The sequence below is a fragment of the Genypterus blacodes genome, unplaced genomic scaffold, assembly GCF_046128005.1.
Source record: "Genypterus blacodes isolate CSIRO-AG114 ecotype Tasmania unplaced genomic scaffold, CSIRO-AGI_Gbla_v1 ptg000093l_1, whole genome shotgun sequence".
Taxonomy (NCBI): Eukaryota; Metazoa; Chordata; class Actinopteri; order Ophidiiformes; family Ophidiidae; genus Genypterus; species Genypterus blacodes.
The window spans coordinates 19087-38538 of NW_027466897.1; the positions used below are offsets into that span (position 1 = coordinate 19087).

Here is a 19452-nt window from a genome sequence, read left to right on the forward strand (position 1 = left end):
GAAGGTATCAGTGTTTTATCCCCTGTGTCAGGGAAACGTCCTCTGGCACGGCGAGAGGAAGAGCGGAGAGAGGAGATATAACACGAATCACAACAGAGGATTAGCAGGCGCCGCGCCAAGACATTTCATAGCATCTCACACACCGCCGGCCTGCGCAAATACGGAGAAACCTCCCGAGAGGCGACAACCACCGGGGGCAGATTGTGGAGGAGAGATCCGATCCACCCACTAGAACAAATCAAAAGTTCTGTGTGTCTGTGTGTATGTGTGTTTTCTTGTGGCATGTGACCCGGGTGTTTCCCTCTGGGGGTGTGTGTGTCAGATATGGCCCAGGCTGTTAGTGGTTCATTAGGGTGTGTGTGTCCCCTGAGAGAGGGACCCGGGTCAGTGGGGTACTCATTAGTTAGAGTGACCGTTTCACTTCAAAGCAAAGGTTTTGTTGTCATTACAATCGCTTTCCCAACTACTATGTTTAAAATGGACGGGATTCAACATAATGTACTCTGAGAACTATCAATCATGGCAAAACAATGCACAAAGGATTCTCTGGCTGGACTCCAGACAATATAGACAAATTAGCAGAACTAATAACATGATTTAATTTAATAAATGGAACTGGGATGACTGGAACAAATACACACTTATATCTGCTGTTCAAACTGATGAAATATTGGACCTAATTAAAGACAAACGTGCTGTTGGTTTACTGCTGCTGAACGTGTGTGTGTGTGTGTGTGTGTGTGTGCGTGCGTGTATGTGTGTGTGTGGGTATTGTGTATTGTCGACAGCCCACACACACTCTAATGTTCCACACAAAGAATAAGAGACGATTTGTACATTTTCGATTAACAAAAACAACCGATATTAACAACCTGAGTGTTTGGGACAGAGTGTGTTGTGTGTGTCGCGTACGCTTGACTCGTGCATTCCTGCGGTATGAAGACACTCACAGATCCCCTGGCAGGAATTTCCCCCGGCCCCGATAGTGTTTTCTCTGCCGTGTCCCTGCCCTGCCTTGTGGAGGTGAGGAAGAGTTCAACCACGGCGAATCAGGAATCTGAAGAGTATCTATATTTCACATACATATTTCACACGCTGCGTCTTCTGAGGCACTTTCCTCCCCGTCGGTAACTCACAGTTGCTTTATGAGCTTTCCCGCTTTTTAGTGCTTATTTTGGAAAGTTTCTGACGTCGCAGCTAAAGCTAGAATGATGATTATGATGATAATAATGGTGATGATGATGAGGGTTATGTCTGTGTGTGAGTGAGCGGTGGGAATATCGCTTTACATCCAGTCAGAGTTGAGACGAAGGAGAGAAAAACATGGAATAACCTCATCAAACAATCGCAGAACAACAAGCAGAGATTCATCTTGTTGCCGCGGGTGACGTCCATGTTCTTTGTTTGGAAATTTTGGCTCAGGCTGTGTCTCCAGAATGATTCAGGAGGAAACTCAGACAACAATCAGCATCAAGTAAGATTCCATGAAGTTGATGTAAATCCTCCATAAGGACTCAGCCAAAGTCAGGGGAGTGGAGACGTGTGCTGGGCGGGACGCCTTATGTCTCCACGAGTCCAAAAGCCAAACTGTGAGCGAGGTGATGACAGACTGATGTTTGGTGGAGCGACGTTGTAAACTTTCTGCAGTTGTTTTCGAATGCTGAAATGATCAAAAGCAATAAACTAAATGGGCTGTGAGAATTTGCCAGAGTCGCCCTTTAGTTTAGTCTTTTTGCCCCATCAAACTCCTATTAGATTAACAGTTTGATTGATGACATAAGATGGGGTGTAGGTGTCAGATTGTACGTCAAGTCTTCAGTGAGGTCCTCATGTGTGAGGGGAGGTGCAGGTTTAACAAGCTGAGGCTGGTCCTTCCCCTGCCTGTTTATAATATTGGATTACGTTTTATTTGGATGTTTCTACTTTGTTTTGATTGCAGCACATTTTTTACTCGCCACATGATTTGGTTTTATTTACCAGCCAGGGAAAAATTAAGGACACGTGTTAAGCAGTTAAGAGGCTTGTTCCTATCTTTACACGCACCTGGACTCATCTAAGCAGAACAATTGTCTCGCTAATGATTTTATGTGAAGGAGTTTTGCAGCCCTCACAGCATTGGATGCAGATTGTGCACAGATGGAAGCGTAGCAGCAGATTGTTGTGTATCCTCCACTCGAGCCTGATTTAGGTTACAAACAAGCACATTTACCTCTATTTAACAAGTAACAAAGCACTCATATACAGAAACCATTACCTCTCCCTGCCTCTACTTTGATCCATAGCCTTAATAAAGAACATAAATCCAGCTGCAGTTATCAAAAACGAGACGGGATGGAACCGGAACAAAAACGTCTGGCGACACGGGCGTGATTTATTTGTGTGATTGTGGCGCTTGAGATCATTTCTCTGCTCTGAACAGTTTTCCGGCACCCTGCTGACACTAAGAGGAACGAGGTAATATCAGAGACCGCCGTTACCATGGCAGCGTCCTATTCCTGAACACAAGGTGGCAATCCCTTTTGTATACACTAGTAAATATCATTCCATAAATCTTCTTGAGTTGTATTTTCCTTTATATTTAATGATCATATTATATAGTTCACCTGCTTAATTCCTTTATATTTCTGATTCTTTCGTGCCAAAACTGCATTGAGGAGTTTGTAGGCCACATACACATGCAAGAGAAGTTTCCTCCTAACCCCTGATGAGCAGACGGGACACACACACACACCCACACACACACACACTCAGCTCAGGGAGGGTTGTGAGCGAATGTGGCTGCACTTAAGTAACATTCTTAATCCTTAGTTTGACATAAATGGGGGCAAACAGACCCCCAGATTTGACTTTAACAGATTAGGCTTCTTTTCTTCTTCTTTCTTTTTTTCTTTCCGTGGTATTACGAGTAAAGGAGGCCGTGGCATCCGTGAGATAAGAGCGTGCATTGACAAAAACCAGCTCGGCTCAGGGGAGCAGAGCCAGGAGGCAGCAAATGCACGTTTATGTACACTGGACCAGACAAGACTGATGCTAATGGTCCATCCTGTACGTCTCCATCACCTTTATACCTATACCTGCTGCATGACATCATCATATCACTATGACTACACGGCCTCTTCATGAAGCAACTGCACTCCAATGCGGTGAGACGTTCACTGACGTCACATTCTTTCAGACTCAGTGGGAAACTATAAACGGCACTGCCATATATTCTCACCCACTGGCACCATACACACACACACAAGCACGTTTCCAGACAGGCACGCATAGGTGCCGTACATTTATAGGGACACACACACGCTCTAGCAACACATCTGCGAAACACAAGTCTTGATTAATGGGTGTGTAATTGGAAAGAGGGGGTGGAGGGGCTGAGAGCTTTGATATCTGCAGATCAGTGTTTCTATCGCTCGGCCACCAACGCTGCTGGATGTGTGTGTGTGTGTATATACGCCCCGGCTGGAGACGCGGGAGGAAGGGGGAGCAAGGTGATGAAAAACTGTGAAAACATTATAAATTGCGATTTAATTAAGGACGTACATTAAAGTGTATGAAGTGTGTGTGTGTGTGTGTGTGTGTGTGTGTGTGTGTGTGTGTGTGTGTGTGTGATGTATTTTTAAAGGCCTGCAGGGGGACGTATGCTTTATGTGTGTTTGTATTTGTCAAGCCCCGGTGGTAGAGACTGTGTGTGTCCCTGTCTGTTGGCCTGGTGTGGATCAGGTTCTCTGCATGTGTGTGTCCCAGCTATGGACAGACACACACACACACACACACACACACACACACACACACACACACACACACCCTGCTCGTGGGTCAAGGTGATGGATGAGGCCTGGAAGGTCTGGAGCTGCAGTGTGTCCATATAGGTGTAAGCCTGAACGCAGTGAGCAGACAGTTATGGATGAAGGGTAGCTTATGAGTGTGTGTGTGGGTGGGTGTGTGTGCGGGTGAGTGACAGGTTACTGATGGCTGTTGTGTTTTAGGTGTTATTCTAGCATTATTGATTACAAGGTGACAGGCGTGTGAAGGAATGCTATTTAATACTGCAGCAGAGGGCAGCGAAACACACACCTACACACACACCCACACACACACCTCCTCCCCAAAAAACGCGTGTTTGTCCAACCTATAGGGTTACAGCAACATGGCCGGTTCCAGGTACGGCGTATGAGGCCGGGCGGGGACAAATCACACTCGATGAAAACGTTCATTCATCAGGCAGGTGTGAGTTTACAGAGCAGAGCCGGGAAAACTGGGAGAAGTTGACTTTCCCTCTTTTTCTGAGGAACGTTTTGGGATAAAGAGAAACAATGCGTCTTTGTTTCCCGTAGGTGAACGCTGTAACATATATCCTGACTTCACGGCCGCGTCGATCTGTCACTGATACCTCCTCGTCTGGCCCGTGCGCTGCTCCTCGTCTGGAATTTTCCTGATCTATAAGCTGACTGGAATATTTGATAACTCCGTAAAACCCCCTAATATATCACCAAATACGTGCCGTGCAAAGTGGGTTTCCCTGTCAGATTATCAGTGTGAACTTCAGGTTGAGGGTTCATACGTGCCTGTGAAGCGTGTGTGTGTGTGTGTGTGTGTGTGTGTGTGTGTGAGGGGCAAGATTAAAAGAAGGCAAAGACTTTTATTCAAAGTGTCTTTTTTCCTTCTGTGGGTTCCCCTGAGAAATGAGAGAATAAATTCCTTCCATCTCTCATTCTCGTCATCTCTCAGGCTATTTTTGAGAATCAAAGCCCTGCTGGTTCTTTGATTCTTCCATCTTACCTTATTAAGAAAATGCTGGAAAAAAAAGATCAAGATGAAGGATGAAGCATGAAAAGCTGATTTTACCCGTTTTACCTCCTGATCCACTTGTAGGCTTTAGCAAGGCAGCAGGAGGCGCTAGACTTCACACCCGTGGGCCCAAAACCCAAATGACCAACAGGACTCTCCAGTTCAGCAACATAGACTTAGCATCAGTTCCACTCTGCCAGTTTGCAGACCCCTCAGACTTGACCGGCACTCCCGGTTCCCTGTTATTGTTCCCGTGGGAGCCGCGACCGCAGAGCTCCCTACACATGGAATTCCGACCCCGTAACCCTAACTTAAATCTTAACCCTAACCCAGACTGTAACCTTTACCCTCAAGTCATGCTGAGAAAGTTGGAAATCTTGCGTGGGCACGACCCAGGAGGATCCGGATCAGGAGTCTGACTTTGTTATTGTGAATCTGAGCGACTGTAATGCGACTGTACGATTCTGTTTCCTGCTGCAGATCTAAATGTGTTTTGGAACAATGAAATACTCATAAGTGCAGCTGTGACAACATTAATCTAAGGCTGGTAACTGATACACACGGTGACTTAAAACCACTGCGGGGGTGACGAAGGGACAGCAGAGGACAAACCCGCAGTTTGGCTCCTGAAATACTTCTATTCATAACTAAAGGCCAGAGGGCGAATACAATCCCTGACGTGTTTTCATTTGGTCAATTGTGCGAGTGAACGCTGAGATTTGGTGTCACACACACATACACACACACACACACACACACACACACACACACACTGGGTGTGTTGGTTCTCAGCTTCCCCCCCCTCCGCCCGAAAGCACCACGCCCCTTACACGGAAACTACAACTTCCTCCCTCATTCATCTCAGTAGGATTTTGTTTTATTTCTCAGGAGTCATTTCACAAACTCATTTGTCACTGAACAAAAGCAGCATGGAAAGTCTTATTCATGTATGCAGACAGACGCAGAGGAACATATCGTCTGAGGTTTGACCGCAGCCGACCTTTGCCCCCCCCCCCCCCCTCTGATGCAGGAGTTTCAGTTTAGTAATCAGTTCTCAGTTTCTTGGTGTAGATAGTTAGCGGGTCAAATCCTGTTCATCTTTGTGTGTTTTTGTGCCTTCCTCCTTATCACAGCGGGGTGCACGAAGCGTACCACAGGCTGGTTGAGCTAGTGCGAGCCTGCAACAATAATAGAAGCGTGAAGCTGAGGGAGTGTGTGTGTGTGTGTGTGGGTGTGTGTGTGTGTGCGGTGGGAGGGTGGGTATCACTCCTACAGGGGCGGAGGGGCCCTGAGGAAGATGCTGAGTGTCCCGTCATCCAGCCAAGACGTTCAGAGGTGTTAGCCCAATGAGATACAGACGTCTATTTCCACCTCAGGGTGTGAGGCGTTTGTGTGTGTGTGTGTGTGTGTGTGAAATTCCCTGTAAAGCGACACGCCTCTCTGCCACATCCTCCTGTCCAGAATTAAAGAGGAAAAAAAAGGAAAATCTTTACAAACAAAGATGTAAAGATCCTTTTTTGTGTGTGTGTGTGTGTGACAGACGGAGCTAAACACAGACACATCATCAGCTACAACGTCTGTGGAGGATAAGTTTATACAATGGAGTGTGTGTGAGACGAAGCGTGTGAACCCCCGGCGGGGATGGATGGAGGAATTGAGTGTAATCACAACCGCAGGGATGCAATCTAAACACGGGAAGGCCGAGCGTGCAGGAAAGACGGGCGTCCTCGGTCCCTGTCCTCTATCATACCACCTGAAAACCAATGTCCCCTACACAGGCCAGGCAGCGAGATGTCGGTTCAATTCCCACGACCCTGTAAGCAGATCTGCAAGTAAAGAAAATGCCCTTATATCTCCTGTATATACACACTAATTGCAGTTCTTTCTCTGCATTGTAAGTATGCACATAAATCATTTCCAGGCAGAAATAAAATGAGATGAATTATGTTTTGGCAACACTTCCTCCATGTTTCTGGGTTCTGTGGAGCATGGGAGGGTACTGGCCCGGGTTCATAACACGCGCATGGTACATTTCATCCGATTGCAGCAAGAATAACACAACACAGAACGACAGGATCGCAAAAAGTCCAAGCTCCAAACACAAACCTGCAACCTGAGAGAGCCGGTCTGAGTCCGATTGGAGCTATTTTGAATCCAGGCCTGATCCCGGTGCGAAGCGTTTGTGTGTGTTATGAACCTGAACCCAATCCGACCTCAGAAATCTTGACATTATTACATCAGCATGTGTTTATAGTTCGTTTAGCTTCATATCACTGAGCAAAACCAGTTCAGGTCAGATCTCCTCATTATGCACCGTGGCCAATAGCTTCCATACGTCCTTCCATACTTGCCTTTACACTCATTCATACACACCTGAGCTTCTCTGTGTAGCTTTATACACACAGGTTTGTCTGTCAAAACTATTGGAAGTATTTCTGGTGTCCTGTTATTCAGCTTTATTCAGGGACTCTCGCAAAGACCACAACTACAGGTTTATGAAGCTTATTAAAGTGAGCTTTTGGGGCAGTGATGTCATGTTGACAAGACTCAAAGCATTTCACAGGACGCTCTGGTTTTGTCTGAACAAACAGCCGTGTCTTTTCTTTACTGTTTTTTTTCTTCCCCTCTCTGTGGAATCCAACAGTCTGACCCCAGACAGGAACTGAGGAGGACACTTCTCTGCTCAAACATCACGGCAGACAAAACATCACGTGACTGGATTTAAGCTGAACGTAAACTTCACAGAACACATAAATCCTTCCTCTGATTCGAGGTGTCGCCATCTGTTAAAATAGCCCCGTCAGCTGGGCTCAGTTATTGTCTCCCCGGCAGCTGAGATGAGGCGTCATTATGAGAGGCTCCGTCTCAGAGAGCTGCAGGTAAGTTGTTCATTACCCGTCAAAGACGAAAAGATGATTGTAGGACAATTTATGGGCTCAGGCGAGATTTGAGAGCAGCGAACCAAAGCTTTCTGAGTCAAACATCTCCTTTGATTTTAAGTCTTAATCCTTTCCATTCTCATTTTGTCCGCAGCAAGGAAATAAAACATGTGAACGTGAAAGGAAAAGACAACAGATTGGTTAAATAAAGCTCAGTTTGATCTAAGTAAGTCGATATTTTGACATTAACCTCCCCCTGACTCCAAACACACACCATGTGCTTACAGAAAGTACATTATATGTGTATATAGAATACAGTGGAATGGTTTGAGTGGATCTCTGTGCCTCCATCAGCTGTAAAGCAGCTGCTTTCTCTTCTCAGACACGTTTCTGATGTTCCATCATCGCTCTGACACCAACATCACAGCTGATAAAGTGTCGGGTGAACTTAAAGCGTGGGGCATCAGGCTTCGCTCTTCACGCAGGCGGGGGATGTGGGATGAATGAAGTGACGTCTAAACACCGGATCCATAGTTTGGGCACGAAGTGTGGCGTAAATCAAGCCTGTGCTGCTACACAACACCCGCGGCCATGTGGCTCCTGCCTGCAGTTACATTTACCGATCTGGAAATGATTATAATTTTCACACTGAGGTTAGATGGTGGGATGGTTTATGAGGGGGAGGGGAGGGGGGGGGGGGCCTTCCAGCATTCTGTGGTGGGCTGCAACAACTGGAAAGAGCAGCACATTGCATCATTCGGGGTAGATGGGAAGCTTATTCTGAAACACTGTGTCAAATCTGTGTTTGCAAGCTAAATCAGAACATGTGTGCAGGCCACAGGGCAACCAACTGTTATCTGATGGATATTTCAGCCCAGCATTCTGATTGGCTGATGTTTAACCATTTTCATCACACACTTGAGGTTCTTTCTTTACTGTTTGCATCACAGTTATACACACACATAAAAATGCTTTCTGCAGCTTTACTGTTATGTACAAATCCTCTCTTGTAGGCTGGAGCTCACAGCTGGAGCACTCTCTCCCCCTTTAGCCTGTCTGAGCCTGTTTGAGGCAGAACGTATACACAAAGCACGGGCCATTTGCACTGAGAGCCCACGGTTGTATACCCATTACCCCTTAAACATAACAAAATAAAATGAGCAAACCTCCTGGCTTAAGCTGCTGCTGCTGCTGATGTATTCCAGCGCACGCACAGATTCTGCCCTCAGCTGATTGCTATCACGCCGGTGTGGAAGGTTAAATAAGCTGCAGCTCTCTGAATTGGCATTTGTGATTGGCAGCGTTTGATCCGACTTCAACTTGGAACGGTGTACCGGCCCTATTTTTCTTGTCAATTTAGCCAAACATCTGTCTAACATCTGTGCGCAACACTTGTCCTCCTCGCCCGACAAGAGAGGAGTCGTTGAGTGCCAAACTATGCCGATTCCTCTGACCGTTCTTTATATTCACACCAACCAAAAAACTCCCTGTGAGCACCGACAGCTGCTGCTTTCCTTTACTACTTCATTAATAATTCACGAGCTCTTATTCGCCCCAGAGTTCTCGAGTGGAACTCCCAGATCCACTGGAGCGGCCACGGACTTGATTGAGGACTGAATGCGTTGTAAAATGCTTGGGAAAGGAGCTGAAATGTGTGAAATGTCTAGTGTGTGTGTGTGTGTGTGTGTGTGTGTGTGTGTGTGTGTGTGTGTATGTGTGTGCTCAGTCTAGTTCATTTGGAAAGGGTAAAGAATAGCTCAGATCCAGCTAATTTACTTCTCTCCACCTCCGCACCAGCCTGACTCATTATTTATAAATGTCCTTACTCCTCCTTATGACATATAGACTCTTAGACGTTCCTCCTTATCTGCTTCATCTCTCATCTTACGCCTGCTTATTAAATCAAGACAAAGCTGCGACTATGTACACACCGGCCTTAAAGGAGGAAGCCACTTATCTTACACATAAAGTATGAGTTATTGTTCATGCTGAGCCTTATTCTCCCTGTGAGGAAAGTCTATTCTATAGGAAGGTCTGACTATAGAAGAAACAAAACGGATCTGTACCACATTACACGTCTCCAGCACCAACGTGTAACCTCTATGATGTCATAGGACCAACAAGCTGGTGTAAAATGGGTGAAATTCCCCTTTAAAAATCAAAGGCCCTCAGACCTCAGACGGTTTCAGTGTCTCTGCCAGCCTCGCCGCTTGTTCACAGGCCGCTGAGCTCCCCAGAAGTGGAGGCGCGTTGCCACAACTTTCACACACAATTACCGTTCCCGCGCGTGCTCCTCTTAGTGACAAGGCCCCTCGTCAGTAGCTGCCTCCGCATTTGCCTCCACGCTCTCTGACTGTGTGCGGACGAATACTCCAGCAGCGTATTTGACTTCTTCCTGTACAAACAAAGTATCAAGTAATAAGAGCAGAGGGAATCAAAAGTGAATGATAACTGGCAAACTGTAAAAGGAAGCTAAACACTTCACAGCTTGCACGCATGCCAAGTTAAACACAGGCCATACAGCAGCTCCAGTATGTGTGTGTGCGTGTGTGTGTATATGTGAAGTATGCAGACGTGCAGCACCAGAGCAACTATGGGTGGGAGAGTTTGGATCGATCTGTGGAAAATGGGCTGAAATATGGTATAGATAACTTCATCTGGAAATGTAATTGAAGCGTGTGCTCACTTCTGTACAAACATCTACTGTGTATGCAGGGTGAGTGATTGTGTGTGTGTGTGTGTGCGTGTGTGTGTGTGTGTGTGTGTGTGTGTGTGTGTGTGTGTGTGTGTGTGAGAGAGAGAGACCTATTTGCTCAAACCTCAGATGGATTTCCCTTCCTCCCTTTGCTTTAACAAAGATGAAGACCTATTTAATCTTTCAACCATTCCAAAGTTATGAGCACTATCTAACTGTTGCTGTTACAGCGCCACCATCAGATCGATTGAAGTGTCTTTTTCCTGCACAAGTAGTGAGTGTGTATGTTTGTACCAAGTTTAGTTACAGTAGATCCATTCATTCATGAGCTGCAGCACCTTTTGAAGAATAAGCCACGCCCACCCACCTCTGGCAGCCCAAACCGTGAGAAATATACAAAAACAAACATTAAACTTTAATCCGGCTTCATCCAGACACTTAACGTGTAAGATTATTTGACAATTCACCAAAAATGGGAGGAGGAGAAGATATAATCGTATTTTGGGGGAGAAAGGGGTAGGGGGCGTGGCCTGCACAGATGGCTGCGTTTAAAGACTCAAGGAATGGAGGAAATATTGAATTTTGATTCTGCCTACGGTTTTTAAAGGTTATCAGCCAAAACTAAGTGGAACAAATGAAGGTAGAATTTATTAGATTTGGATTTATATCTCTATAGCCGGATTTGATAAATGAACAAACTCAGCACAGATGACGCTGAAGCTGCAGTTTAGAAATGTTGCGACATATTTTGTGACCCAGAAGAACACAAATTTACCGAATTTATATGAATGAATGTGATGAATGGGTTTGAACATCTGATTTGAAGGTAACGGTAATGGAAGTCTTGACTTTATAGTTGCAAAAAGGACCAAAAAAGGACATTTAAAGCTTGTGTGCTGTGTGAGTGTGTATTTGACAGCAAACACGCATATTCTCCTAAACGTCAGACTGTTGCTTTAGCTTGGCACCACCATAAATCTGCAGGAGTGAAAAGCTGTTTCCTTGTTAAAAAGCAGACACAAATTTAACGTGACATTAATTGGAAAAAACGAGTTCCTCTTGTCACGCTAAGACATTTAATGTATGTGGAGGCTCAGGAACAGAACCTTGACCTTCCCGGGACACCGTGCAGAAGTCATAAGTCGCAGAGTTTCTGGGTTAAAGTGCTGATTTGTTTAGCAGGTATGGATGAGTTTTTGTAATGTTTATAAGAAAAGAAGAAGTCAAATCTTCTCCGGCAGTACGTTGAGCCCCTCAGGTCAAAAACAAGTATTTAAGGGCTCTTCGATAAGTCCTGCAGATATGGAGGATATTAAGTTGTTATGTGATTTTGACAAGAAGCAAAGAATCCACTGAGGCAAAACAGTACTTTTTATATTTAATATACAACAAAACACATGTTACACATTTCAATACCAAAAGGAATTCCTCTGTTCTCAGACACAACTCTGTGTCTCCAGTCTCTCTTAATCGCAACGTGAAATCTTTTCAGCCTAAAAGCCTCCATGTGTAACCAATCACATGACACAATGTACTCTGTGTCGGCATATCCAAAGAATATGTTTTCCTACCACAGACAGTCAGTGAACTGTATAACTCAATGTTTGTGACACGTGAAACATCATCTTTTGGTGTTGAGCTTGTGGCAAAACGCACACAAACACACACCCCCCCCCACACACAAACACTCACAGACACACACACACACATTGCAGGCATACAGTTGTGCACTTGTGTTTTTTGTAATTTGGTCCCAATAAACACTTGGTCATTGCACACCACAGCTGCTGCCTCCAGGAGAGCATGAAAGCTGCTCGTGGTTATTTAGTCGTAAAGTCTGAGTGCTGACACAGCAGGATTAATTCCATATGAACGTTGTGTGTATCGCTCACACTGATGTTAAAATTCGTGCTGTACATTATCAGGAGCAACAGGAGCAACGGGAGCTACAGCTATCTGCTCAGTGGTCCCACGCTGGGGACACGTGCCTGGATTCTTCGCTTCGGTTCGGATACCGCCGAGTGTGACTGAAGATTTGCTCACACGGCGGCCGGTGGGTTCGTATTGCGAGCGTGACAGAGAGAAACACGCAGGGCAAAGAGGAAGTAAGAGAAGTGGTCAAAGGTATGACAAGAGGACGAGCAACCAGAATCGCCAGATGATTGTTTACGCGCTCGCAAATGAACCGAAATTGTCACAGTCAGGCAAAATTTTGGGGAAGAGACGGAGAGTAAGTTTACATGCTGTTACAGGTTTGATTATAATCAGATTAAATCGTGTATTCACTATAATTAGACCTGATATCGGCATACATCGATGTAACAGATTTAGAGTTACTTTGTGTTTCTTATTAAGTCTCTGCCATGTAAACGTAGGGGTTGCAGCTCTTAAGTCGTCATTCATCAGTTAAGTTAAATTCAAAGGACAGATTTGAACGCAGGAAATCTGAAAGCACAATTTTGCCTTGAAGGATCCAGCCGACGTGTTTATGAGGTCAAAACGAATCATGAGACAGCAGGACGAGGACACTGAGACAACACACAGGCGTCTCCACTCAAACACTGAGGCAGGTTTGTGAGGACGTGGAGCACTGAGCAGATTACAACACGGGAAAGACCGAAACAGTGAGAGAATATATAAATATAAGTCCATACAGGAGGATGAAACTCAATGCCCGTCAGAGTACACACACACAAACTGGCTGACCACACACACACACACACACACACACACACAGATAAACACAAACACACAGTACAAATCTACACTATATACGAAATGATTGTACACATCTGCAGTCAGTTTTGGCTTTACAAGTGTGTGACTGCAGTATATTCATCGCCATGACAACAACACTACTCGCTAAGTGCTTCTTCAAGAGTCCGCAAACTCCTCTACGACTTTACTCACAAACAATTTCTGCAAAGAGGACGATTTGTCTCTCTCTCTCTCTGTTTCTCTCTTCAGTGTCATCTAACGTTGTGTTTTGCTCATTTGGGCGACTACACAGTGTTCTTTGGCTTCAGTGAGTGTCAGATCTGCGGCGGCGTGTCCACAGCCACGGCGGTGTACTCGGTCTCGGACATGTTGGAGGCCTCGATGAGCCGCGCCAGGCCCGTCCTGGTGGAGTACTTAAAGATGAAGGCCTTCATGAGGTCATAGCGGTAGTTCCTGTTGATGAAGTTGTACAGGATGGGGTTGAAGCAGCAATGCAGCAGGGACAGACACTGTGTGAGGTGTAAGGCCAAGTAGATCAGGTTCTGCACCGTGCACGTCAGGCTCAGCAGGCCCAGCTCAGACAGCGCGTCGGCCAGGAGGACGGCGTGATACGGGCCCCAGCAGCCCAGGAACACCACAATGTAGGCCAGGATCACCCTGTGGCTCACGCGGTGCTCCTGCTCGACTGAGGAGGAGGATGTAGAGGAGGACGAGGAGGAGGAGGAAGAGGAAGAGGAGCGGGTGAAGCGCCTGGCCAGCAGGGCGTAGAACACGGCGATGACGGGGAAGGGCAGGACGAAGCCCAGCAGGATGAAGCTCAGCTGCACTCCCACCATCCACTCGGTGGGGTTGTCCGCCGGGTACATGGGCTTGCACAGCATGGTGTCCCCGTGCGAGGCCTTCACGGTGCGCAGGAAGTAAGTGTCTGGCAAGGACGCCACCAGAGCCAGAAGCCACACCCCTACACAGGTGGCGCGGCGGATCAGCTTCCTGTGCGCTCCTCCTCCTTCGCCGCCCCCGCACAGGTAGCGATCCACGCTCATACAAGCCAGGAAGAAGATGCTGCTGAAGAGGTTGACGGAGAACATCAGGTGCGTCAGCTTGCACGCCACCTCGCCGAAGGGCCAGTGGCCGTGCTGGGCCAGCGAGCTCACCCACACGGGCAGAGTGACACACACGCACAGGTCTGCCACTGCCAGGTGGGCGATGTACATGTGCGTTTCATGGCGGGGGGTGGAGTCTCTCTGCGCCCGGACGTTGACCCAGAGCACCAGGGCGTTAGCGGCCAGGCCGACCACGAAGATGAAGATGTAGAGGACGCACATGGAGTACAGCAGGGCGCTGCGGTTGAAGGCGGTGGCACACACCGTCGCATCCACGCTGGATATGTTGGTGAAGGCATCGGAGATGTTGAGCTCTCCGAGCGACGCCAACAGGTCCTCTAGCTCACTGGTGCTCAGACTCATGACGAACAGTTATAACACACACAGACACACACCTCCTCCTCTGGCCCAGGCTCCTGTGGAAACAAAGACATCAGCTCATCATTCCTCAACGTAGGTTTATTTAGATAACGATCTGCAAAGTGCTACTACGCTTTCTCATTCAATCTTCCGGAATAATGTTTGAGAAGCAATTTGCTCTGACGGCAACCGCAACTTTTTTCTAATATATCAGAGAGATCCATGGAGGAGCAGAACAGCCTGAGCTCATAAAGCAGGAACCCGCTAGTGGTCGGCCACCAGATCCTTAAAAGCCTTAATGTGGTTAGCTCGTTAAAACACAGCTTTCACGAGTTAATAGAGGTTCTCTGCTGTCATGTCACGGATGCACAAGTTCTAATGTTTGATGTGCAGGATAATAAATGTTTGCATTAGCTCAGAAGGCACAAATTACAGATTAGACATGAGGAAATGGGATTGGAGAAGAACAAACAGACTGCGTTTCTTCAGCGCTCCAGGCATTCCATCATATAACGATGGTCAGCATGAGAAACCCGATGCCACTTTAAAGAATGTTTTCCCATCACATACTTGTTATAGTTAAAAAAAGAAGAAAAAGAAAAAAGGGAAAGAATTCCCATGTTTCCCTTCTTCTCTTGAAATAATCAAGCAGAGGGTGAGAGAGGTGCTGTCACCGCCCGGAGGATCAAAGACCAAACCTTCTCATAACCTCAAACACGTCATGTTATAACATCTGAAACTAATAACCCATGCCATGCTTACACATACACACACACATATACACACACACACAACTCCACATGCAGGGGTAAACATATTGAAAAGTGATGTCGCTGCAAGATCTGAGGGCGTGAGGAGCAAAGATTCCACTCAGATCCTGCATTTATGAGCAGCGACGGCTTTTTTGCTGTGATGTCTCACTCAGCCAACAGAGTGAAGAGATCAGAGGTCAAAGGTGAGGGATCAAAACCAGAACACGAGCGGGTTTAACCCCGGCGTTGCCCCCTGCCTGACACGTCCGCCCACAGAGCCAAAATCGGCGGGAGGCTTCCTAACGCCTACGACGACGCGGCTGAGACGCCGGGGTCAGAGCCGCTGGGCCGCGCAGCACGACGGAGTGGAGGTGAAATGTGAGCGGCTCAGACATCTGTGTGTGTGTGTGTGTGTGTGTGTGTGCAGCAGAGAGAGAGTGGGGGAGAGAGAGAGGGAGGGGGGTGTGTGTTGCTGTTTCTGTGCATCTTCACAGTATCTGCAGAGGTCGGCTCTAAACAAACCCTCCACTATTTCTCTGTACATAAGAACCCAGAAGGAAAGCGACGGACACATTAGTGACATAAGAGTCCAGATGAGGAAATGCATTTAATTTCAGTTTTGGCCATTAGTGGGGATTCTCTCTCTCTCTGTGTGTAGGTGTGTGTTAATCCCTCACACTCCTCTGTGTAATCCCACTTATATTATATGGAAAATACCTGGAGGTGCCAGGTAACTCAACAGGCTTCAAAGTAATTAACCTTTTAACGCTCACACCATCAGATAAGGTAGACCCCCCCATACACACACCCTCCCTCTCTCTCTCTCCCCTCTCTCTCTCTCTCCCTCTCTCTCTCCCCCCTTTCAAACAGACAGCATCCAGTTACAAATTAGCCGCACATGCATATAAAACAGCTTTTGTTAGGCCCAATACACAGAGCATAATGAGCGGTTGAAGGGCATTTTCATGTGCTAATGTCGCAGGCAGGAATGCTGCAGGTGCACCGACAAGATCCGCACAAAAGCAGCTTCTTTACAGGTTTCACTGCGATTCGTTACGCGCACTGGAATCTGCTGTTAAGGCGTCATTACGCACAGATAGACCCGAGGAAACGCGCTCACACAGAGACACACACAGGCACACTCACACACACACACACACATACAATGACATTGTTTTCACTGTTGATTTCTATCAGGCTGGAAGCAAACTTTTCTTATCAGCCCGGGACACAGTAGCTCGACGCGCTGAGCCAAAAAGGAGACAAATACACTCTGTTACATCAGAATATTAACAATTAGGTTTAACCGTGTAGTTATACCGCTGATATATGCAAGAATAAGCACGCGAAATCTCTAATTAATATTCTTACATCTGTATCCTCTTTCTAAATGTTGATTTGTGCGTCTTACCTGTTTTTTATTCCCTTCTTCCTGTTATAAATGTCCTTTTTTGTGCGGGATGAAGACTCCGCTCAGCGTTGCCGATGAAGGAGCAAAGGTTTGACTTGCTCGCTCCTCCGTCGCTTCTTCTCTTCTGCTTCTTCTTCTCCTGCTGCACTTGCTGGTCCTGTGCGAAGTTACGCCTCCGAGGTTGAGCCCCCGCAGCTCCGTGCATATAATTAACATACGTAGCATCACTATAGCCACACACACATGCACACACCCACCCACACACACGCACAGGCGGGTTTCGACCAACGACAACCCCAAGTTAGACCGGATTCACAACCCCTGTTTCTAGAAAGTTTCATGCAATTGTGTATTGCAGACAGTGATCCATTGAGCTCCTATTACTCTATATGTCCTTTATCTTTATTTATTTATCGTGTAGAATCTATACAAAGTGATTATAAGAATACCTATATAACATCTTGATGCGTTTTTAGTGTCAAGACTTAAGTGGTAGAGGTCAGTGGTTCTCAAACAGCATTAAGTGTACCAGTAGTGGCACTACAGCGCCCCCTGCAGGTGACTCTGGAAATGTCTGCTGAGGATCGAAACAATTAAAACTGTAAACTCAGTAAAATTCTGTTACTGTGTCATTTTTCCATAACTAAAATGTGTTTCTTTAATGATTTATATGTAAAATCATTGTTGCTTTTTATTAAGGAATCAGATTCTTCATTGATAATCTGCTCGTGTCTGTCTGTCCCATTTCAGGTGCAGGGTGCAGAATGTTTTACTACTCCAACAAGCTTTTAAAGTATTCAATCTATCCATTTGAAAAATTAAAAAATTCTACTATAAATATAAAATGTAAAAATAACATGCATATACAAAAATAAAAATATATAATAATTACAATAATAATAAATAATATCATGCAGTAAACGTCTCATGTTCAGTGCAACACACACAAGGGTTTTCTGTGATATCTTTAGGTGGACGCTTTTAGTTGGTAAATGGCTCCAAAAGTTTAAACAACACTGTTACAATGTGGATAAAGCCAACCTTTCTAACACAATGTACTGTAAAGAGCAAAGTAACCACAGTAGACTATCACACTCAACAGTCAGGGTGTATCAGTTCCTGCACCCTGCGCCTCGCCCCAGGGTTACATAAATATGAAACTACAGAGCAGACATTAGGTAAACCACAACAACGCTACCTCTCTCCCGCCCAACACCAACAAACAGGTTCAACCTAACATCTGCTCCCACACACGCAACGGAATAACCAACAAATAATCTCAATTTAAAGCATTTTTTTAATAATCCACACACACAGTTCCAGCAGCAAAAGGGTTACATCTCATTTCTTTTCCAAATGACTAAATATAATGCGCAGCTTGTTTTGGAAAATGCAAACAGGAGCTGTCAGCTGTGAGAAGTCTCCTTGTTGCTTTGTTTTCATTATGGAGCCTCAGCATTCATCTCATTTCAGCCACATCCTCTTGGAAGCGGCACAAAGCATTGTGGGAGGCTAATGCGTTAACTGAAAGCTCACCTGCAACTCTGGTGGCCTCACAGCTGCGCCCGCCGGGGCAATTAACCCTGAGTCCATTGTGAGGACGGCGTGTCCAGAGAGGAGAGGAAGACGAAGAAACTGTGGGACTGATAATAATAAAAGTAGTGTTTGCACTGACAAAGATACGGCAGAGCGACGACGTTTGGTTTGGGAAAACACATCGGAGAGTGTCAAAGGTCACGGGCCTGAGGTTTATTATGATTGCACGGACCTGCACGGAGTGATGAAACACAGCGAGCAGACATCTCTGACCTCATTAAGGAGCAGACAAGTGAAGTCAGTTTCAATGAGGCTTTAAAGAGAGCTCCCGCTACGCACGCACGGCCATTGTCCTCCGTATCAGGAGCATCAGGGGGGATTTGTAAGCCTTTCTGATAAGCATCCGCCGCTCTGCAAACTGCTGCCAACCTCTGTTCAGCAGGTCTCATTCACAGGGAGGCCGGACAGAGAGGTTCCTCTGAGAACAGCAGGGGTCTCTGTGTGTGTGTGTGTGTGTGTGTGTGAGAGAGAGTGTGTGAAGTGCTGTCTGAGAAAAGACCACATCCAGCTCCCATGTTCATTCTATCAAAAAATTGTCTGATAAAAATAGAAATGAATAGAACAGAATCAATGGCCACAGAACAATGAGACAGAAATGTCACATATGGTGCCAAGAAATAAGATAAAATAAAAAATAAAAAATAAAATAAAATAAAATAAAATAAAATAAAATAAAATAAAATAAAATAAAATAAAATAAAATAAAATAAAATTATATAAGTGAAAATAGATTTCATTTTATCTGAGATGATAATGACCATTTAAGGACCATAATGTTTGCTGCTGTGGTCATGTTTAGGGGGAGCACCCTCTCTCTCTCTCTCTTTCTCTCTCTCTCTCTCTCTCTCATTTTTATATCAGGCCAAGGTCATGGCACAGATGTTTTCACATACTGAATAAACAAAATGATCAGGAGATAAGGAGATGGAAAAGGGCTGGAGGCCGCTGCAGGGAAACCGGGCCGGCGGTGACGACCGAAGAGTCTGGGGGTGGGGAGGTGGGGGAGTCTGACGGGGAAAGCAGAGACAGAGATTGAATGAGTTCTTCCTAATGGTAACGTACATCACAGTGGGGGGTCTGAGAGATACATTCTATTTTTGTGCAAATCTCTATTCACTCTCTCCGACTCCCTCTCTGACCACATGGTAAC

The 19452-nt window shown here is 45.9% G+C and overlaps 1 protein-coding gene across 1 annotated transcript; it reads right to left on the reverse strand.

The window, feature by feature from the left end:
• Positions 1–11728: 11728 nt before the first annotated feature.
• ackr3a (atypical chemokine receptor 3a) lies at positions 11729–16827 on the reverse strand. The gene is made up of 2 exons (XM_076159229.1): positions 16707–16827; positions 11729–14599 (listed from the first exon to the last, which is right to left on the reverse strand). The coding sequence occupies exon 2, from the start codon at positions 14544–14546 to the stop codon at positions 13395–13397; it is 1152 nt and encodes a 383-aa protein (XP_076015344.1). The 5' UTR covers positions 14547–14599; positions 16707–16827; the 3' UTR covers positions 11729–13394.
• Between the last annotated feature and the right edge of the window lie 2625 nt (positions 16828–19452).